The sequence below is a fragment of the Haliotis asinina genome, chromosome 9, assembly GCF_037392515.1.
Source record: "Haliotis asinina isolate JCU_RB_2024 chromosome 9, JCU_Hal_asi_v2, whole genome shotgun sequence".
NCBI lineage: Eukaryota > Metazoa > Mollusca > Gastropoda > Lepetellida > Haliotidae > Haliotis > Haliotis asinina.
This window is the reverse complement of record NC_090288.1, coordinates 61,975,662-61,999,880: the sequence shown is the minus strand read 5'-3', so window position 1 is coordinate 61,999,880 and position 24,219 is coordinate 61,975,662. Positions and strand designations below refer to the sequence as shown.

The window sequence follows — 24,219 nt, the reverse complement described above, 5'->3', positions numbered from 1 at the left end:
AAATTGAGATATTTTAACTTAAAAAAAACCCCATTCATTCTCATTTTTATATTGCATTACTGAAAGGGACATAGGAAAAGATGATAGCAGAATTTATTCTGCTTGCCCCAAATCTGTACCATTTACCTGTACTATGTCTCTCTCAGCATACCGTCCACGTGATGACAGCCGTACATCATCACCATCAAGCACCTCCATGGCTATAAGTAAAATGTAAGTATATATCATCTAGAGAACTGTTAACCAAATGTACGCATATGACAAATTACGAAAATATGATGCTGTGGTATGGAAATTTACTTATAATTCTTGAAAGATTGATTCATGTTACATAATTTGGCAGTTCATGGTCTCAATATTATACGACGATCACAGAAGCCTTAGAGATTGTGTATCTTACACATTTTACACAGTGTGACCTTCACCCTAATTTCCATCCAATCATATGACAGAAAATAATCCTCAAGGTTATTTCATCGGTATTAACATCTGGTATAATTGTGTATCTCATTTGCTCATACTTTGAAGATGATGTATCTAAAGTTATCATCTGAACACTACCAAAAAACATTTAAAATGGAGTTTCATCTGGAAATGTCAAGTTCTGATGCCCCATAAAATGCCTCTATAAAATCACATGGTTGAGACAGTTACTGATAGATGTTACTTTACCATCAAAGTCTGCATCCCCCACACCAATGATGATGATTGACATCGGTAAACTGGCAGCCTGGAAAAACACCATCTTGGAATAAGTACAGTTTAAACAATCGAGGTGTGATCAAATGTTGTTAGTTATGGAATAATGAGCAACTTTGTCCTGATCCAAATATCAGAGAAAACGGGCTCAGCATATGAAAATGATTCTAGAGCACATGGTATGTTAAAGGGACAGTACTAAGAGTTTGTATGAGTCATTCAGGCAATATAAGAAGAATGGGACACTTGGGCCTGGAGTTGAAGGTGATGATTTTGACACTAATCAGTACATTAACGATGGCCTTGGTGGTCTGGGGCATGTCAGTGGTTATTCCCACACTACTCACCTTAATGATGGTATCAGTGGTCTGGGGCATGTTGGTGATGAATCACACGCTACTCGCTACATTAACGATGGCCTTGTCTGTCTGGGGCATGTTGGTGATGATTCACACACTACTCACCTTAAGGATGGCCTCGGTGGTCTGTGGCATATCTGTGATGATTCTCACACTACTCACCTTAACGATGGCCTCGGTGGTCTGGGGCATGTCGGTGATGATTCCATCAGTTATGATGAGAAGGATGAAGTAGTCCGCCCCATGTTGTGAAGTTTGTGCAAAGCTGAAAGGAAAGCAAACTCGATCAAGGCATCTGCAACAATGTAACTGACCCACTGACTTGAACAACTGATGACTACTTTGATATACCATGATGTATCAATAAAAGACCTATCCTTATTTTGTGACAGTTTATGAAATCATGATGCAGATAACTTGAAACTACATACAGTGACACAGTGGTCACATAAAGCTACAGGAGACGAGATTACCTTGCCACATGGTTGACAACTGGAGCAAAGTTTGTGGGTCCGTACAATTGGACAGAGTGTAGAGTCTTGTGGTATGCATCCAGCACGCCCTGCACGCCATGGCAATATGGGTTGTTGGGGTTACCATTCTGAAACATACAGGTACACATCATAGAGTACGGACATTTCTGTCGACTAAACCCTAGAGATATATGTAAGATGTAAGATGAGCATGAAGGACACAAGTCCTGACATTAAAACAATCACAGCCCTTCACTAACATCACTGAATCCATGGCCATTTCATATCATGATCCCCGCTGAAAATCAGTCAAATGTTTCCAGAAAGCAGCAGCAATAGGAGCAGCAGAATCCATAGAATTATTAAGCATTAACATAGGTAGGCTTGCTTGAGCCAATCAAGGTTTGAAATGCTTTAGCCATACGATTTTTCATTGTGTGTAGTTTTACCCATTCAGCCACATCTCAAAACATCAAGGACTAACAAATTCCTGGTACTTACCAATGCAAACTCATGAGACACAATACCATCAGGAGGTAGTCGGGCGCCGAATCCAAGAGCCGGAAACAGTTTGTCACTGAAGAAGGAAGCATCACATGAACATAATCCTGGTCTGATTATAGTGACTATTAACAATATAACCATACTTTCAAGTTAATTTGTTTCTAGGACTATGAATAATCTTCCTTGAGTTTGTTCTGTTCCTTCTGGATGCTCATTACTGGCAATAGCTATTTCTATTTAAATGTCTGAACATGACTCTTCAGGAGTCGAAATTCAGAGTACCAACATACTACTGAAGAATTCCTAACACTGCTTGTTGTTTTACACCAGCCTGAGCAATATTCCAGTTATGTGATAGCCTGTAAATAATTCAGGCTGAGTCAGACAATTTAGTGATTAACATCATGAGTGTCAATTTACCAATTTACCAATGTCACACATTACCAAGTCACCTTATCACTTCAGTTGCCTCTTAGCATGCAAGCTTGGGTTACTTAACACCAATTCTAAGCTGGGTACCTCCTCTCAGGGAATGGATGTTTAACAGCATTTCTCTCTTGCTAAAATGTGAACCCTTAATATATGAAAAAGTGAAGCACCAGTCACTTGGAAAAACATAACAGTTGCTAGAGCCACACACTACTGGAACTGGAAGACAGAGGAGATAACTCTGTAAAACACTGTTCACACAGCAACACTCACGTATCGTAATCCTGGATGATATCTCCGACAGCACGGACAGCAGTGGCGTATGGGTTAGGTCTGTAGGGGTTCATGTAGTGCAGAGAGGTAGGGGTTTTTGGGTCACCATTAGAGGCAGTAAAATCAACAGCAAATGTGCAGTGAAGTCGAGTCCTGAAATGTTTTAATAAATACAGAACACTCAATCAGTACTCATTCAGGAAGCTAGCTAACAGACCAGTTGCCATTTAGTAATCACCCAAACAAGTCTGCTGGTCACCTTGTCAAACATGACATTATAACTGACTCTGGAAGCACTCCCAACTATTTCTCTGACAACATGACATGAGACAACAGTTAACCAGATCTTACGAAGTTCAGGTACATACCTGATCACATCCCTGCTGTTACCTCTAGTAAACCAGTGGTTGATGACATGAGTGAGTGACTGACTGAGTTCAGTTTCACACCACTTATAGCAACAGTCCAGCAATATCACGACTGGAGACACCAGAGATGGGCTGTAGACATGATGACATGAGCAAACCCCATCATGACAGGATGACATTACACACTGTAGTTGTCAAGGGATAACTTACCCTCCCCTGATGTAATCCAGGAAAGTGTACACCTTTGCTATCTGACAGGACATCAGCTCAACCTGCAGAAGACGAACTATTTTATAAACCAAGCCAACAGCATATAACGGTTTCATAATTAAAGGTCTTCTATCTCAGACAGTATACATACACACTGACAAATGTTTCAGATCAGTCTTGTCAATGAGGTAGAACTGAAAACAGCAAGAAATATTGGCAGAGGGTGAATGTGGTCCTAGCAATGTTACACTGCAACTCCTACCAAATCTCAAACATGTTCTACAAAGCTTTCTTACTGCCAAGACACCAATCATATCTCTCATACTGTTACATTCTCTGACAGGTAGAATCTGATCCTTGACCTGGTAAATAATTACTGCATATTACTGCAGATAAGTTGAGATCCTAAACTGACCCTTAAAAATCAGTAACAAAATGGTATGTCCCATACATAAGCCACACCAACAACCACTGTTCATCTTCCGTACAATGTGGAAATTGGAAATAGAGTAAGTGGGGTATACGTGGTTTCTCTGACAGTCATGCACCTTGCTACTCTTTAATGTAGTCTGTCTTCTTAACACTGGGTATTGGGGATCTTAGTGTCCTCACCCAAGCCCCTCCACAACAGTAAGAATGACATAGTGTGTCTGTATGACACCACACTTACCACACCCGAGTTCGTATATTTGTTCCCTTTCTTGGCCTTCTTCTTTGGATTAATACACTGAAAGACAATGTCATAATGTTTAGTACACTGGAACAATGCAACTCCTACACTGCAGACTTCAACACCATGTATTGTATAGTGGAGCACACGTCATTCATGCACTGTTGGGTGTGACACGCTTTCTGTCATGCATTGTGCACCAAAACTGAAGACTGTAGAAACTTTATCACTTTAGAGGCTAATGCCAGTCATGACACATTCAAGGAAAGAGGTATGACACACGAAAACTGAATTAATTACAATCAAAGAGTGAAATATTGTGAAACTCCTCTTTCATAATGTTAACAAGCTTTGTCACTAAGGTGACATAATTCCCCGCTGCTAATTATCAAATCCAACTTTAAAAGTAATAAAAATGAAGGTTGTAGTTTAAGAGGAAGTTAAATGTCTACAAAAGCATGATTAGTCACCCTCCAGTCAACATGAAGGTTAAACTGAAACATTTGATGTCATTGTGACCTTGAAGAATACATGAAGGTCACCGAAACAAACTGGACCCTGTGCCTTCCCTATGTGCAGCTTGATGTCGCATATGAACAAAATCAAGTAAATGGTTCTTGAGGTATCTTGCTGACAAGCTTAACATGCAGAAATCTTTAAAAGGTCACTGTGCCCTTGAAAACCAAGTGAAGGTCATCAAAATCAACTGGACCTTGTGCCTTACATAAATAAAGCTTGGTGTCAGCTATGCAGAAAATCCAGGGAAATATTCTTGAGATTAAGGGTACAATGTTAAAAAATAGATTAAGTCCCCTTGTGACCTTGAAATGACTTTGACCTTCCTCATCCTCTAATGAAACCATCGACTGGTAAACACATATAAGATGATCCACGACCTGACAAATGACCCCAATTTGCATACTTGGGAACGCCCCACAGAACGATCGAGTTGAAACAAGAGGGAGACAGTTTGTCTGATAAATATCGAGAAGTTCATTTTCCCCGTGTGTTTGACGCATGAATTGTTATAGCACACTTGATTTGGGAACAGGTACAATCCCAACGAATTGAATCAACACAATATATTGAGCAAATATGTTTAGGACCACTGATTCATTTCACGAAGCAAATGACATTTTCCTGGGTTTTTTTTAACAAAATTGTTGAATATCTAAAATGCTTGTCAATGCCCCAATCATCTATTTGTCTTCGTCTTAACTAAAGGTTAGCATGGAATATCAGTATCTTATGCCTGAAATTTCAGTCTTATCATTCGAAGGAATATGCGGTGTTGTTTTAAAGGGTAAAGTTGACTTTTCGTCTGCTAAATATTAAATAGATAATAACTACATATAGCTAATTGTGTTTCATTTAACTATTTAATATGTTCAAAGTTACCTGTTACTGAATGATGGTTGCTAAATCAGAGTAGCAAAGGGGAAATATTTTTATCCCATAATTTTGTTCCTATTTCTCTGTACGGGCTGATTTTCGTCAGGGTTAGCGGTGTTGATTTCATGTCACGGTTAGCATGTATTGCACATGCATAATCGTCAAGCTACCTGTAGCCGCCAAGTGTACTCGCCCAATTCGTTGTACCGCCTCTCTTGTCACAAATGCGTTTAGTGCGCAGGATCATCTAAAATGTGTCTAGCAGTAACAAATAAGGAGAGAACCTGGTCAATAGTTCTTAAGGTATTTCAATTTGTACATATGGACATATATCTTACCTCACTCATAAATGTCATTTTCTGTTATTTTCAACATACCCTACTTACAAGCGTGATACACTGCAATATACCCTGCTGCCAATTGCAACTCATTCGGTACTTCATGGTGGTTACTTTTTAATCTCGAGTAACATTAAATGACACATGATGCACTGAAACTACCAATGTTTCTTGCGAATGGAAATTGATGGAAGGGAGATAACTCTAAATCTGTTTTTCTTGTGCTGTCCGCAAAATCTAGCAATGGCTATGAAAACATTTGAATCTCTTTCCAATAAATAAATATTGACAGAACATTCAAATTTAGTCACTGTCAATATTAAGAAGGGGAATTACATCGCACCAATGGGGAAAGAACAGCAAGATACAAGATTCGCATCGTTTGATTCACACAGGTTGGCTGAAGTGTATGATCTGATACCCATGCTTCAAACAGTTCAAAACAAGCATTGTCACTAAGGTAACATAATCCCCCACCTCAAATTATCAAATCAAACTTTGTGCTGAAACCTTCAGACTGTCGTAGTGAACTTGAACATGATGAGAAGGTCACCAAATTCGATTGGACCCCACACCACCTGTACATGAAAAGGGGTTTAATAGTCCCATCGCCAGATGCCTGGGACAAGTCTGTTTTCATTTCAGGCAATCAAATAATGGTATCTTACTTGTCTGTGGGCTACTTGATAATTTCCACTTAAGGTTTCAAATAACAAATAATCTTAGATTTCATTTCATATTTGCTCACAATGAAGCTATTAAAGTTCGCAATAGTAATAAAGTAGAGCTAGTAGAGTGAAATTATCACTCTCCGATAAATAGTCGAGTAACTATTAACATCACTCATTGTGTCATAAAATCAGGGCAAGTGGAAAATTAGTCAGGACAAGTTACTTTCTTGAAGTCACTTGTCCTGTGGCAAGTGGCTTTTCAAATTATTTTAATATTTTTGAACCCCTGGATAAAGCTTGGTGTCAAATATAGAGAAAATTCAGTTACCGGTTCTTGAGATATCTCGCTGACAAGCTAAACATGTACGTCAACATGCTGAAACCTTCAAAGTGTTGTTGTGACCTTGAAAATGATGTAAAGGTCGCCAAAATCAACTGGACCCTATGCCATCCCTGAATAAAGCTTGGTGTCAAATATGAGAAACATCAAAGGTATAAACTTCACCTTGTGACCTTGAAATGAAGGTCAAGGTCACTAAACCTGACCAGCACCTTTTTCATACTGTGATGAACCTAGGTACCAAATAAGAGAAGATTGTAGGTTACCATTCTTTCCTTATTCCATTTCTTACATATACGGATGGAGTCTAATATTTTATCCCCCGCTTTGTGCTAAATGTGCAAAGGGGGATAATTAAGACTGAGGTGTTCAGTAAGATAAAAATGCTGTTCACTGGTCCCTCAGGGACCATGGGTCGAGGTACCCTTGTCATTTGAGTACGTTCCCCTCGTCCTTCAGGAACATAAACAAATACTGAGGGTACCTCAACCCATGTGAACAACTTATAATGGGCAAATGTACCGACGACAGAGAGAGTCTAATATGATACCCCCTGCTTCACTCTAAATGCGCGGCACGGGATGATAAAAACATTACGCTTAGTAACTGGCATTGTTCAGAATGAAATACCCAAGCATAAAATACTTGATAAATGAGCCAACAGAACAGGGTATAAGAATGTAATGTAAACACCCAACTTCTACTCACCTCATATTTATTTTGTTCTATTCTGCCCCTAGACAGCTCCCGCAGTGAGGTGGTGAATTCCCCAATAAAATCATGTCTGCCAACACAGAAGAACAAGTGAGGACACCACTGTCAATAAAGCTTATGTTTATGTCATCTCGTCAATAATCGTAGCCACTGATATTCACTTGCATGAGGTTACCCATGGGATAACAAGCACCACACACATTGGGTCATCCAGGGTAATAACGCCCATTATTACTCGACCGTTCAAGATGCTGCAGTGTAATATTTTTACGGCAGTATTACACTAGTGTAATACCGCTTGCATATGACGTAAAAATGGTTCAAAGTTGTGACGTCACAATGTTAATGTCGCTGTGGCAATTTTACTAGAACCTTGCTTGACTCACGGAAAGTTGAGAGTCCTCAGCTTTCGCTGCAGCTTCTGTCAATTTATGTTGGCAAGTAATAATCAGAATACTAAACTCGTTTCCGTGAAATACCATTTTTGTTAAACGGTATTATGGTGAAACATAACCAGCGTCATATATATCATATGTGCACATGTGGACATATCACTTTTGACTAGTAACCATTGCCTGTATTTCATCATTTATGATGCCATTAAACAATGGAATGTGACATCAATGAACATGGCTGTCACACTTGCTTACCACACGTTGCTGCACAAATGTACATTAACAAAAGGGATAATAACCAAAGCGTGCGTGTCATACGAAACTTATATGAACCGTGTGCAATATTAAGTTAATTTCACACTTGTTTCATGTAAGTCATATGACACAATTCCTTGTGTAATAATCTTTATTAATGCTGTATGTTAAAGCATGCCTGTGTGGCATGGAGATCAGTACAGTTTTAGTGGCCTGAACATCCTTTCCCAAAGCACCAAGGTAAATAAAAGTCACTAAGGTAACCTTCGAGCAATGTTAAAGAATGGGAGTTAAAGTTAACCTTAGTAAAGGTTGCTTTGTGAAAGGAACTCCTGATGATAATTATTACTGGACCAGCAACACTTACCCTCCATCTGCATCCCAGTCATAGCACTCGATTTTGATGGACCTGGGGACAGACACAGGTAACTATAGTCAATAAATGATAGTCACTATTTGTTATGTTGGGACAATGTTTCTTGCACATGCCCTGATAAATGTAACATCACTTATTACCCTAAAGTATACTTTACAGTAGAACTGGTAGTTTGGGCCAACCTAACAGTTTTCTCAGTCAAAAGAGATACGGATGAATGGATGCAACCCACCAAAGAACCTGATATTGATGGGGGCTAGGGTAATGAAACGAAGGTCTACAACACTGGCAAACTTGTGTGAGAGATCACATAGAAGCTTTCATGGTGACGTGTCAATGAGATGACCTACCAGGTGTTTCTGTGATGGTCTTTGAGGACCTACCTGTCAGGTGCTGTCTGGGGTCACCGAGATGACCTACCAGGTATATCTGTGATGTCTTTGAGGAACCTACATGTCAGGTGTCTCTATGATTGTCCTTGAGGAGCTTACCTGTCAAGTGTTTTCTATGCATGAGTTTGAGGAGCCTGCCTGTAGGGTGCTGTGTGAGGTTATTGCAATGACCTACCAGGTGTTTCTATGATGGTCTTTGAGAAACGTACCTGTCATGGTCCCCATTACATAAAGACCGAACAGGGATAACAAATGGCTTCCATGTGGGGTTCAGTGTCTTCTTGATCACTTCTGTTCGGTGTACGATGGTGAAACTACAACACAGGTAACGACAAATAAATCAACCTACATATAAATCAAGCAAGTGGCTAAATGAGTCATGGAGTGTATTATGACCTCTCACTTCCCAAAATTTTGACTACCCAATCTTTTTCTCTTCCATGATCCACAATCTGTTCTCAGTAACAGTAATAAGAGGCAACTAAAAGGACAGGGTGGTTGGGCTTGCAGACTTAGTTGACAAATATCATATCCCAATTGCATAGACCAATGATTATGCTGTTGACCACTTAATTGTCTAGTCCAGACTAAATTTTTTAGAGACCACTGCCATACAGCTGGAATATTGATGAGTGTGGTGTTACACAACAAACCAACCAACGACTTATCCACTTTAAAGGTTCTGGCCATTCTTACCTGCCATCCTCGTTGCATCTGCTTAGTGTCAGGAATGGATCGGATTTGCCAAAGAAGTCTTTCTTGTCAAGTTTGTGAGCACAGAACTGCAGGGTTGCTTGCTCCTGGAAAGAGAGAGAGGGGCATGTGTAATCCAAAGTAGAGTTGCCTCCCCTTGGTTAAAAACAGCTAGTATGTTTCAGTACATAATTACCAGGTGACCTCTTATCAAAGTGTACGGGATCTACCAATTAATGACTTCTAACGTCAACCAACTAACATCATGTACAGTGCACAAGATACAATGTTTAGCATTGTATCACAAAATTTCTGTTCTTCGTTAACATACAGTTCAGATCGAGTTCAGAGTTTACAGTCCAAGCCTTTTAAGTCAACATTCTCAAACATTATCTGACACCTACACTATATATTTGTATGGCTTGCTTTACATCATCCAGCAGGGCTGTCTGATTTCGTGACCATGGCACCCGACAAAAGGAAGATGACCCCACTTTGGGGAAAGTATTGTCTTCTCTTTTAAAGGGATTCATAAGTTTAAAATGGAACCACTCATTAACATTTAGAAATGACCAGTATATGTTAATCATCGATGTAAAGTGGACAACAGCAACCAAGTTCACCAGGTCACCATTACACTGGTTCTACCACAGACAATCAACCAGATTGATGATGGAATGCAAGAACTGATCACTTTTGTAGCAAAGACATTAGAAGACAAGAAACTGTCTCAAACCTACCTTACAGCTGCTTAGCTCCTCAGCAGTAACTACAATCAAGTATATCATTTTTAAGCATAGTGACATTGAATATGGGAATATGACATAATGTTGTGTTGCACAGCTTACAATTTTTCAGCTAATTCACAGCACCTTGATATGGTGAAAGGTGAGTGACTATGAGTGAGTGACTATGGTTTTACGACGCTTCTTAGCAATACTCCAGCAATATCACAAAGGGGTGACACCAGACATGGGCTTCACACGATGTTAGGCATGACGAGCGAAAGCCTTGACCACTCAGCTACCCCCATCGTCCCAATAAGTCATCAAGGTTCTTGTCAGGCTTACAAATGGAATAAAAGAGATAATATATAATGAAAAACCACTGAGTCATAATCACAAGCATCTAAATTTAGGTTGTCTCAAAGTAAAGGTTTGGTGCCTACATAAGCATTTCTTATTCTTAACATTAGTTGTATCAAACCTCACGTATCTTAGTACTATTTTTGTAAGTCTAATCAACCTTGACAACACTCTCTGACTACATGTATGGACAATGGTCATGACTACTGGTGAAATGGGCAGAGGCCCCCCATCTGCTCTTGATGCACCTGAGCTACAATCTGCAGTATTGTGTATCCTTCGGTACTTTCAGCATCCATTCTGCACAGTGTTGCATGCTGAAATCACATCCTGGAGACTATGTAACATCAGTGTAAATCTATAATTTTATAGGGTTCAATTTAAGAGATCCTAACCTACTTGCAGCAGCAGGAGCAGTCTAAGATAAAAATCTAGTTGCACTAGACAAATTCCAGATCCACATGTTATATTGCACATGTGTAATGAAAGAAACATGCTTTTGAATTATTTAGATGTTTTATTCAAAGGTTTACCCACTCAAAAACTGACTTGCACCTAGTGCAAGTTACACAAAACAACTCGGTTGCAATTTTTAACCTTAATTACTGTTCAAGTAACAAAGTACTAAATCAAGCTCTGTTTTATGATAGGATCCTTACACTATGAGGAGAGGTAACTCCAAACAGCACATTCACAGTTGGGCCACAGATCACTGTGTGATTAGGCTAACAGAAGTAAATGTATTCTTTTCTTCCATTCAATTATTACTAAAGTACTCACTAGCAATTGAGCCACTCTTCTTCTTAGGTCCACTGTGGAAAGAATAAGAGCATGAAAACAGTGCAGGCAAATAATGGCCTTTGTAGGTTTAGTTTAGATTCGATTCTGATATGCATCAATCAAAGGACACTCGAAGCTCCAGATATGTTGGCGTAGTTACAAGGTTCCCTTGATGCAATTAAAAAAATATATGAAATTTTAATGACAGAGATGAAAATGATATTATGTATGAAAGTGTGAATGTAGTTTATGTCTGGTCATCGCTATTCAAGTTCAAGTTGTCACTTTCTAATATTATTGAACTTTCCCATAAAACAGACCATATCAGAGAGTCTAAATTGCTAATATAGCTACACATGTAGTAAATGGTTAGATACTGTACTCAGTAGCAGCATGCTGTGACAATCTACCATTACCCAATCAAACCAACAAGAACTTAAATACTGTTAATGCTGGAGGCGGAAAAGAATCAACAGCTCTAAGTCTTTGAATTTTTCTATTTGTTTAATGTATCTTTTGTTATATACTGTTGTGAATGACAGTGGCACAATGGAACGTCTACAGTGTTGTGAATGATAGTGTCACAATGGAAAGTCTACACTGTTGTGAATGATAGTGACACAATGGAAAGTCTACAGTGTTGTGAATGATAGTGACACAATGAATCGTCTACACTGTTGTGAATGACAGTGGCACAATGGAACGTCTACACTGTTGTGAATGACAGTGGCACAATGAAACGTCTACACTGTTGTGAATGATAGTGACACAATGGAAAGTCTACACTGTTGTGAATGATAGTGACACAATGGAAAGTCTACACTGTTGTGAATGATAGTGACACAATGAATCGTCTACACTGTTGTGAATGACAGTGGCACAATGGAACGTCTACACTGTTGTGAATGACAGTGGCACAATGAAACGTCTACACTGTTGTGAATGACAGTGGCACAATGGAACGTCTACAGTGTTGTGAATGATAGTGTCACAATGGAAAGTCTACACTGTTGTGAATGATAGTGACACAATGGAAAGTCTACAGTGTTGTGAATGACAGTGGCACAATGGAACGTCTACAGTGTTGTGAATGATAGTGTCACAATGGAAAGTCTACACTGTTGTGAATGATAGTGACACAATGGAAAGTCTACAGTGTTGTGAATGATAGTGACACAATGAAACGTCTACACTGTTGTGAATGACAGTGGCACAATGGAACGTCTACACTGTTGTGAATGACAGTGGCACAATGAAACGTCTACACTGTTGTGAATGACAGTGGCACAATGAAAAGTCTACAGTGTTGTGAATGACAGTGACACAATGGAAAGTCTACACTGTTGTGAATGATAGGGGCACAATGAAAAGTCTACAGTGTTGTGAATGATAGTGGCACAATGAAACGTCTACACTGTTGTGAATGATAGTGGCACAATGAAACGTCTACAGTGTTGTGAATGATAGTGGCACAATGAAAAGTCTACAGTGTTGTGAATGATAGGGGCACAATGAAAAGTCTACACTGTTGTGAATGATAGTGGCACAATGAAACGTCTACAGTGTTGTGAATGACAGTGGCACAATGAAAAGTCTACAGTGTTGTGAATGACAGGGGCACAATGAAAAGTCTACAGTGTTGTGAATGATAGTGGCACAATGAAACGTCTACACTGTTGTGAATGATAGGGGCACAATGAAACGTCTACACTGTTGTGAATGATAGTGTCACAATGGAAAGTCTACAGTGTTGTGAATGATAGTGACACAATGAAACGTCTACACTGTTGTGAATGATAGGGGCACAATGAAAAGTCTACAGTGTTGTGAATGATAGTGGTACAATGAAACGTCTACACTGTTGTGAATGATAGTGTCACAATGAAAAGTCTACAGTGTTGTGAATGATAGGGGCACAATGAAACGTCTACACTGTTGTGAATGACAGTGGCACAATGGAAAGTCTACAGTGTTGTGAATGATAGTGGCACAATGGAACGTCTACACTGTTGTGAATGATAGGGGCACAATGGAACGTCTACACTGTTGTGAATGATAGGGGCACAATGGAAAGTCTACACTGTTGTGAATGATAGGGGCAAAATGGAAAGTCTACAGTGTTGTGAATGACAGTGGCACAATGGAAAGTCTACACTGTTGTGAATGATAGTGACACAATGAAACGTCTACACTGTTGTGAATGATAGTGACACAATGAAACGTCTACACTGTTGTGAATGATAGTGGCACAATGAAAAGTCTACACTGTTGTGAATGATAGTGGCACAATGGAAAGTCTACACTGTTGTGAATGATAGGGGCACAATGAAAAGTCTACACTGTTGTGAGTGATAGCAGCACAATGGAAAGTCTACTTTGTTGTGAAGGATAATGGCACAATGGAAAGTCTACAGTGTTGTGAATGACAGGGGCACAATGAAAAGTCTACAGTGTTGTGAATGATAGTAGCACAATGGAAAGTCTACAATGTTGTGAATGATAGTGTCACAATGGAAAGTCTACACTGTTGTGAATGATAGTGGCACAATGAAAAGTCTACACTGATGTGAGTGATAGTAGCACAATGGAAAGTCTACTTTGTTGTGAAGGATAATGGCACAATGTAAAGTCTACAGTGTTGTGAATGACAGGGGCACAATGGAAAGCAATTAGGAGATAAACATCATCTGTTGGCCAATTTCCGGGTGTTATTGAGTATTTGAAGCACAGGAATGCATTTGGAGCCGGAGGTTTCAAATGAAACATTCCCGTGCTTCAAATACTCAATAACACCCGGAAATTGGCCAACAGATGATGTTTATCGACACTGTAAACACAAAAGTAAAGTAAAGGGTTTTACTGTCTGCACTCGTTTACATCGAGTACGGGTACAGCAGTGAAGTGTGATTAGCTGTCCGTTTCAGCTGGTTCCCATGGTAGCGTCTGGAGTTGCTCATTTGTGACGTCATTCTGACATTACGTCACAATATGATTTGAATGACGTCACCACTGTTGATAACTGAACAAAACAATTGTTTGCGAGGTCAATACGCAGTGAATAGTCTTGCAGTTTCCGGGAATCTAATACCATTTGATCATATTTTTCAACCAATCAGATTACAGAACAAAGAGACTTTTGGTTTACAATGAAAAGATGACACTGTTGTGGATGACAGTGTCACAATGGAAAGTCTACAGTGTTGTGAATGATAGTGACACAATGGAAAGTCTACAGTGTTGTGAATGATAGTGACACAATGAAACGTCTACACTGTTGTGAATGATAGGGGCACAATGTAAAGTCTACAGTATTGTGAATGATAGTGACACAATGAAACGTCTACACTGTTGTGAATGACAGTGGCACAATGGAACGTCTACACTGTTGTGAATGATAGGGGCACAATGGAAAGTCTACAGTGTTGTGAATGATAGTGGCACAATGGAAAGTCTACACTGTTGTGAATGATAATGACACAATGAAACGTCTACACTGTTGTGAATGATAGTGGCACAATGGAAAGTCTACAGTGTTGTGAATGACAGTGGCACAATGGAAAGTCTACAGTGTTGTGAATGATAGGGACACAATGGAAAGTCTACAGTGTTGTAAATGATAGTGACACAATGAAACGTCTACACTGTAGTGAACGATAGGGGCAAAATGGAAAGTCTACACTGTTGTGAATGATAAGGGCACAATGGAAAGTCTACAGTGTTGTGAATGACAGTGGCACAATGAAAAGTCTACAGTGTTGTGAATGATAGTGACACAATGGAAAGTCTACAGTGTTGTGAATGATAGTGACACAATGAAACGTCTACACTGTTGTGAATGACAGTGGCACAATGTAAAGTCTACACTGTTGTGAATGATAGTGGCACAATGAAACGTCTACACTGTTGTGAATGACAGTGGCACAATGGAAAGTCTACAGTGTTGTGAATGATAGTGACACAATGAAACGTCTACACTGTTGTGAATGACAGTGGCACAATGGAAAGTCTACAGTGTTGTGAATGATAGTGGCACAATGAAACGTCTACACTGTTGTGAATGACAGTGGCACAATGGAAAGTCTACAGTGTTGTGAATGACAGTGGCACAATGGAAAGTCTACACTGTTGTGAATGATAGGGGCACAATGGAAACATGACACCATTGTGAATGATAGTGTCACAATGGAAAGTCTACACTGTTGTGAATGACAGTGGCACAATGGAACGTCTACAGTGTTGTGAATGATAGTGTCACAATGGAAAGTCTACACTGTTGTGAATGATAGTGACACAATGGAAAGTCTACAGTGTTGTGAATGATAGTGACACAATGAAACGTCTACACTGTTGTGAATGACAGTGGCACAATGGAAAGTCTACAGTGTTGTGAATGATAGTGGCACAATGAAACGTCTACACTGTTGTGAATGACAGTGGCACAATGGAAAGTCTACAGTGTTGTGAATGACAGTGGCACAATGGAAAGTCTACAGTGTTGTGAATGATAGGGGCACAATGGAAACATGACACCATTGTGAATGATAGTGTCACAATGGAAAATCTACACTGTTGTGAATGATAGGGGCAAAATGGAAACATGACACTGGTGTGAACACTAGCCGTTGGGCCAAAAGGAACACATGCGATAGCAATAGCCTGGCAACCAAATATTGCTCAGTTCAAATACTACACAGCTGGTAGCAGCATAATATGAAATACAATATTTTCTTAATGCCCAATACTGGACATAACGACATAGAGAATGTATTGGGGGAGGAGGAGGGGGAAAAGGGAAGGTAAGAAGGCGTTTGGGGGTGGGGTTTTGAAGCTACATTGGGTTTTTCATGCGCTAAATGCACTTCATTAGCCTTGTGCCTGTGCAAAATTCAAACATTCATTTTGGGTGTTACCTCAGTCAATAGTAGTCAATAAAACAAATATACATCAATATATAACCACACAGGAATAAGAATTAGTAAATGTCACATATCAACAACATTAATGACAAAAAACCCTTTCTTTGGAGATTACATTTAATAAAGAAGTACTATTCGAATTTATTTGACATTTGTTCAATGTAGTTGATGAATGAATGTCAACAACATCTTGATCAAGTCAGCTGATATTCCTGTAGCTAGTGATGCTTTCTAGAGTAGTTGCTGTCAACACATGATTAAGAAGTTATACTGCACATTATCATTGCTGCGTTAGTGTTCACACAAAATGATAGTGTGTGCAGTGTTATAACAGCTGGGTGGGTGAGTGAGGGAGTGAGAGAAGGGATAAATATTCCTTGATTTATACTGTATTGAAAACAGCATGGTAAAAAGTTTCCTGATATGGCACACATACGACTCCTTAAATTTGAGAAAGAACTTCCCTCAATGGAGCTACTGTTACATTTCTTTCAAAAGAAATTGTACAGTCAAATGGACAATGATCCTATAATGATTCACTAATTAATTCTTGGAATGCAAAATCTGAAAGGTATATGACAATCATCAAAACAAAGGACTGGGGTGGAACTACCTCAATGTGAAATTGAGACAAGAATTGACAAGAGAATACGTAAACAAGACCTCATTGAGCATTCAGCATTATTTAGCATTATTTCTGGTAAGGATAAGGGCAATTGTAACTGTAGATTTATTTATTCCCTAGCCACACAAACCCCCCTCCCCCAACTCCACATCCACCTTCCCTCCAACACACACCCCACAGTGCTCAGAAATCAACAACCAGGACTGCCAAGAATGACAAGAGGCAGTATATATCCTATATCCACACTAATAGGTAAAAAAACAAGAGAAGAAATGGTACGACTGTAGGTATCAAATGCAGATTCTGTCCATTAGTGTCTCGGGATCAAACTAATATAGTTTTAACACAAAATTCTGATTACCTAGACCAGGCAAATATTCATGTGTACATGGAGGACAAAAAAACAAGTACAGCATTAGCATGTCTGTTTTAAACAACAAACAAACCATTAGCATATCTAAACTATTGTATCTTAAAATGACTTTAACATGAGATTTGTCAATCTAAGTTACAAAGTGGTGAAGGCCCAAGCAGAGATCATCCATTAACTATTCCATGTACCACTCTGTAAAGTAAGACATTATGCTAGGTGGACAAGCACACTCACCCTTCTGCATGGGGGGCTCTATAAAGTACAAATGCAAAAAAGTAATCTTTAGTTCACATTTCAGAAATGAATTATTATAGGATCGAGAAATCTGGTCATGATACTTTACTGAGATGAAGAAGAATGAGGACAATGCTATACATACACGAAATCTATATTAGGCACTGGTGACGTTTCTACATAGATTCTTATGTAGTTTTAAGACAAGAGGACAAGAACATTAGAATGTATGTCGAAACGTTTCCTGTACAGAATAAAGAAGTTGTAAATCAATAAACACTGCCCTTATTCTTCATCTACTCAACTTCCAGAATGCCAGTCAAAGACACTAGTGACAGTCCCACTTGTTACCAGGCAGAACATGTAGACATCTACAGGCTGTGACAGGTGAATCAATGAAGCAAGATTAGTGCCAGCAGTAAGCAGTAATGATACTGCAATATATTCAGCTGGAGTTAGCAATGTATTAAGAAAGGTTGGAACCTAAAATGTTAGTTTTAGCAATTGTGAATGAATCTAACAAAAATTTGAGGGAGTCATTGTTCCTGCTCTTACTAGGAAATGATATAAATATGGCCTACTTTTGTGGTGAAATGTAAATTTACTACGGTTCATTATAGACTCTGTATTGGTACACACTTGACATATTGCTATTTTTGATAGAACTACTGACATATTACTAGATCTTTACTGAGATGAGATGACACAATGTTCAATGTTTAGTAAATTATCACACTCACATAATGGCATGCACATACATGTGTGTGTGGCTGCTCCTACCACTCAGACCTTAACCCACTCTTATTGTGCTGGCTGACTGAGACACCATGATGCAGTTACTGACACTTCACCCAGACACAGAAAAATGACCCCAAGAAGTCCATCTTCATTCAACCTTCTTCAATGCAAGCATCAGGCAAACAGTACCATGTTTAAACATGTTTTGTTATGATGCAGCCAGCCATGAACCCCCTGTCCCTCTGTTCTGTGAACACTCTCCATTCACCATACCAGACAGGTAGCTCTTTATGAAGCAGTACAGCCATCCCTCACCAAAACTAGTGTTTGGAGCTAATGGCTGACCACTGTGTTATGCGTAATGTGGAATAAGACAAGGTAGTATCATATTTCTTGGACTTGTAGAAGTGATGTTTGTTCCTGTGTGTCACATTTCATGCCCTTTTACAAAAGTTATTTGGGATGTATTTTGGTAGGGGCAGTTATCATCCTTAAGGTGGGAACATATCTCCCAAACACATCTTTTCATCCCTGTGGAAAGCATGCATTTAGCTTTCCAACTGCTATTTAAGGTCAGAATAGTTTAAGTTAATCACAGTTGAATTTCACTGTCAAGGGGAATCCTTAGGAGAAGGCCTTTTTGTGAGTATGCTTTTGTTTCTTTAAAGGAAGTTAAATGAGTAATTTGTCAATTGATGGTGAAGGTATAAGAATAACTGTTTTGTTGTAATGTTTTATCTTGTACAAGTTTTGAGTTGCGTCATGGACATTATTTTCAGACGTTTATTATCTTAGATGTATTGATATGGCATATTGTTGGGTTATCACATGACTAGCAAGTAGGTATTTTGTTATTTATTTCAGGCTTAAGGGGAATTGCTCCTACATCTGATTTTATAACTCAAGTAGTAGCTTCCGTGATTCTGGAAGGTGACAAGACTTGTCATTTGTGCATCTACACGCCTGTGAACTGTTTCTGTGTTTATGGACCAGTTTCTGTCCTTGTGCTTATGGAAACCCAGTGACTTTGTGAACACTTTTCCTGTGGTTATGGAACTTTGTGTGGACTCATTATAATTGTTAGCCTTGCTATGTGGAAACTTTTGCCTAGTTATTGTTACATTGATTGTTATCATTCTCTTGTGAAGAGTTCCTCCCCTTTAAAAACAATCCAAAAGGAGGCTGTATGATAATAAATGTATGTAGCCTAAAAGGTTTGGTTTTCATTTGTGTCAATATGAGCTGATTATCCACAAGGTCTACTTTTGGTTTGTGACATTTGGGGGCTCGTCTGGGAGATGATGATTTTATCATCTTAAATAATACCATAAACCAAAATTCCAAAGGAGGAATAGTTTCAGCCATATTGTTGCATTTGAAAATAAAATCGACTTAGCAATAGACATGTCAACAAAAGACTTGGAAACACTTGTCAAAATGGGGGAAAAGATGGGTTTTACAGGGGAGGATTTGTCTGCCTTTGTGGAGAAGGAACGTCAGGTTATAACAGCTGGGAAAGAGAGGATCCAGCATGAGCATGAGCGTGAATTAGTCTTGCAATTAGAAAAAGAGCAATTGCTACTCGAAAGGGAGAAGTTACAGCGAGACGAGAGAGCTATGAGTAGGGCTCATGAGAAAGAAATGAAAGAGTTGGATATAAGTCAAGGCAGGCCTGATCATATTCCATTACCAGTAGAAAATAAATCTAAACCAAAATTAACTCCATTTGATGAGAGAAGGGATAATATGGACTCCTATTTGAATAGATTTGAGAGATATGCCACCTGTAATCAGTGGTTGGAGGAAGAGTGGGCCAATATCCTTAGTGCTTTGTTGACAGGAAAAGCTTTAGAAGTGTATTCCAGATTGGATTTTGATGCAGCAAATGATTATCAGTCCTTAAAGCAAGCTCTTCTGAGAAGATTTCGTCTAAATGATGAAGGTTTTAGAATGAAGTTTAGAAATGCAAAGATTGAAGCTGATGAATCATGTATACAGTTTATAGCCAGGTTACGGAACTACTTGAGTAGGTGGGTTGAATTAAGTGATACTGTCAAAACATATGATGGCCTATGCGACTTGTTGTTGAGAGAACAGTTCCTTATGACATGTAGTAGACCACTGTCAGTTTTCCTAAAAGAGAGGAAATTAAAGAATTCAGTGGAAATGGCTAATGTGGCTGATCAGTATGCAGAAGCACATGGAGGTCTCGGATCCAGTGAGTCTAGAGATAGAACCTATAATGGTAGAGGTGTTCAGAAGGATTCAAGTTCAAATGTGCATTCAGGGGCATCTGTCAGGCGTAGCTGCTACTTATGTGGTAAACCTAATCACTTATTTCGTGATTGTCCTGTAAGAAAACAGTATAAAAAGGAAACCTTCGTAGGGAATCAGAAATTGGGAGCAATCAAGGAAGTAACTGAATCAAGTTCAGTTGGGTCCTGTATGGATATGCGGACAAGATGTAGGTCAGGTCATGAAGTTGCATCTGAATGTGAGGTGATCCAAGGAAAGGATCTGCCACCTGCAGAAAAGGTGAATACAGTTGCAGAGGGGAAGGAGGCTAAGATGAATAGCCTACCAGTTGTGAGTTCAGTCTGTATAGCTGGAAACATGCCAGTTAAGACTGGCTTAGTTGAAGATTGTATTGTATCAGTGTTAAGAGATACTGGTTGCAGTACTGCAGTTGTAAGGAAATCTGTTGTCAACCCATCATCATTTAGACAGATCAGAAGGAAGTGCATTATGTTAGATGGTACAGTTCGAGAAGTCCCAACTGCAAGGATAAATGTAGACACACCATATTACGTGGGTTCAATTGAAGCCTTGGTTATGGACAGTCCTCTATATGATTTAGTCTTGGGTAACATTCCAGGAGTACGACAGCCAAATGATCCAAATGAATCATGGAATTTGCCGGGACATAAAAGTTCCATACAGCTAGCAGCAGTGGAAACAAGAGGTCAAAAGACTAAGAAAGAGAAACCTATTTCACCATTGAAAATTGCTGACTTAGATCTTGATGACATTACTCCAGGAACCATTGCGGAGCAACAAAACCTAGACTCATCTCTGTCATATATCAGGAAGAAATGTGGTCAAGGCTGTTACACTGACCGTAGTGGGAGCAAGATTGAATTTGTGCAACGAGCTCAGCTCTTGTATAGACAGTTTAGTTCACCTAAAGTGGAGAAAGGTCATTTGTTTACACAGTTAGTTGTTCCAAAGTTGTTTAGAAACAAGGTGCTTAAGCTAGCACATGACTCAACACTATCTGGTCACTTAGGAGTGAAGAAAAGCCTGGATCGAATTCGCTCTAAGTTCTTTTGGCCAGGGATGCAGGGAGATGTGCAACGATATGTAGCCTCTTGTGATGTATGTCAAAGAACAATTCAAAAAGGTAGAATTTCAAAAGTTCCACTTGGAGTTATGCCACTGATTGAGACACCGTTTCGAAGAGTAGCTGTAGACATAGTAGGTCCCATCTCGCCAGTAACTAACAAAGGCAATAGGTACATACTTACCATGATAGATTTTGCCACCAGATACCCTGAAGCTGTCCCATTACCTAGTATTGAGACTGAACGTGTTGCTGAAGCCATGCTAGAAATCTTTACGAGGGTAGGAGTTCCATTAGAGGTGCTATCAGACATGGGAAGTCAGTTCACTTCTAACATCATGAAAGAAGCAAGCAGGCTATTGTCAATCAAACAGAGCACAACAACGCCCTACCATCCTATGTGCAATGGGGCTGTGGAGAGGTTCAATGGCACATTGAAGGCTATGCTAAGAAGGATGTGTGCAGAAAAACCAAAAGATTGGGATCGTTATATTCCAGCACTATTATTTGCATATAGAGAGGTTCCACAAGAGAGCACAGGATTTTCTCCTTTTCAGCTTCTTTATGGCAGGACGGTGCGTGGCCCAATGAGTATTCTCTATGAACTCTGGACAAATGAGAAGACTGAACCAGATGTCAAGAGTACTTATCAATATGTGGTGGAATTGAGAGAGAGGCTAGAGGACACCTGTAAGTTAGCCAAGGCTGCTTTAGGAAAGGCGGCAAAGAAATACAAAAAGTACTATGATGCTCGGTCAAAGGACAGGCGATTCACTGTTGGAGATGAGGTATTAGTTCTCTTACCTACAGATCACAATAAACTGTTGCTTCAGTGGAAGGGTCCCTACAAGGTCTCTGCTGTTCGTGGTCAAGCAGACTATCAGGTACAGATGGAAGATAAGGAAAGAATTCTTCATGCCAATTTGCTCAAAAGATATGTGAAACGTGTGGAGGGGAATGAGGGTACAGCATGCACAGATGCACTGGATGACAATGTGAATAACATTACTAGAATGCCAACACTTGAACATGTTGCCACTGCTGTGGTGGAGATGGAAGATGAAGATCATGAAATCACCACTTTAGAACTACCTACATCACAAAGTTCTGAGAAATATACTGACGTTCAAATAGGCCCTCTGCTAAATGATGAGCAGAAGAAGGATCTACAAGACTTGTTAGAGGAATTTCAGTCAACCTTAACGGATATACCAGGAAGGACCGACTTGGTATACCATCAAGTCAAGCTTACCTCTGATGCTCCAGTGCGGTCAAAACCATATCCAGTGCCTCATGTTAGCAAAGAACATATTGATTTGGAGATACAGAAGATGATCAAGCTTGGGGTTATAGAACCTTCTACATCTCCTTATGCTTCTCCAGTTGTCCTGGTGCGTAAATCCGATGGCTCACTTAGATTTTGTATTGACTTCCGTAAATTGAATGCCATTACAGTCTTTGATGCGGAACCTCAACCTATTCCTGAAGAGCTGTTTACGAGATTGAGTACTGGAAAATATTTCAGTAAGCTGGACTTAGCCAAAGGGTATTGGCAGATACCCCTGGAGGAAGAAGCATGTGAGAAAACAGCTTTTGTAACCACTGAAGGACACTATCAGTTCAGAGTTATGCCGTTCGGTATGGTGAATGCTGCAGCAACATTTACCAGAATGATGAGAATACTGTTAGCAGAAATACCTAGCTTGGTAAATTTGATAGACGATATTTTGATCTACACGGAAACCTGGGAGGAACACTTGAAAGTCCTCCGACAGGTACTCACTAGTGTATGAGATGCCAAGCTAACACTTAGACCTACAAAATGTCAGGTAGGACTTGGGGAATTAGAATTTCTTGGACATGTCATTGGAAATGGTTCTCTGAAGCCTGTTCCTGCAAAAATCCAGAAAATTAGAGAAGCACCGGAACCAAGAACAAAGAAGGAACTTCGTTCCTTCATTGGTTTAGCAAGTTACTACCGCAAGTTCATCCCTGATTTTGCTGCAGTTGCTGTACCTTTGACAGACCTCACTAAGAAAAGTAGTTCTAATCATCTGCGATGGGAAGCAGCACAACAGAATGCATTTGATACGTTAAAGAGCAAGCTCTCCACTGATCCTATTCTGAAACTACCAGACTTTACAAAGACATTTTTCCTGCGAATTGATGCTTCAGATGTTGGAATTGGTTCTATTCTACTTCAGAAACATGGAGAACAATTGTTTCCGGTTGCGTATGCCAGTAGGAAGTTGTGCTGCGAGAGAGGAATTATGCGGTCATAGAACGGGAATGTTTGGCTCTTGTCTGGTCAGTTAAGAAATTTGGGACATACCTATTTGGTCAATCATTCGTTGTTGAAACGGATCATCAGCCACTAGCTTTCTTGTCAAAGGTGAAGTTGCAGAATGCAAGAGTCATGAGGTGGGCTTTGAGCTTACAACCATACAGATTTACCGTCACATGTATAAAGGGAAGTGAGAACCATGGGGCAGATTTTCTAAGCAGAGTTGCATGATTGCATAGTCATATGATCTACGGACATAACTTTCTATAAAAGAGCAAGATGTGTAAAATAGT

General features: G+C 39.5%; 2 protein-coding genes across 2 annotated transcripts in view; one reads left to right on the top strand and one right to left on the bottom strand.

Annotated features, from left to right (window-relative positions):
- The window catches only part of LOC137295828 (copine-8-like), a 50,145-nt gene that overhangs the window by 4,869 nt on the left and 21,057 nt on the right, over positions 1–24,219 (bottom strand). The window contains exons 7-20 of the mRNA XM_067827382.1: positions 11,417–11,448; positions 10,292–10,320; positions 9,555–9,658; positions 9,068–9,172; positions 8,458–8,499; positions 7,435–7,510; positions 3,986–4,042; positions 3,316–3,377; positions 2,738–2,890; positions 2,033–2,108; positions 1,532–1,659; positions 1,221–1,323; positions 673–730; positions 127–200 (exon numbers count right to left, since the gene is read on the bottom strand). Coding sequence (XP_067683483.1) covers positions 127–200; positions 673–730; positions 1,221–1,323; positions 1,532–1,659; positions 2,033–2,108; positions 2,738–2,890; positions 3,316–3,377; positions 3,986–4,042; positions 7,435–7,510; positions 8,458–8,499; positions 9,068–9,172; positions 9,555–9,658; positions 10,292–10,320; positions 11,417–11,448 — 1,099 coding nt within the window. The remainder of the gene's footprint in view (positions 1–126; positions 201–672; positions 731–1,220; positions 1,324–1,531; positions 1,660–2,032; positions 2,109–2,737; positions 2,891–3,315; positions 3,378–3,985; positions 4,043–7,434; positions 7,511–8,457; positions 8,500–9,067; positions 9,173–9,554; positions 9,659–10,291; positions 10,321–11,416; positions 11,449–24,219) is intronic.
- Positions 19,740–23,924, top strand: LOC137296473 (uncharacterized). Its single transcript, XM_067828262.1, has 3 exons — positions 19,740–20,888; positions 22,200–23,417; positions 23,550–23,924. Exons 1-3 carry the CDS (start codon positions 19,740–19,742, stop codon positions 23,922–23,924), a joined length of 2,742 nt encoding a protein of 913 aa, XP_067684363.1.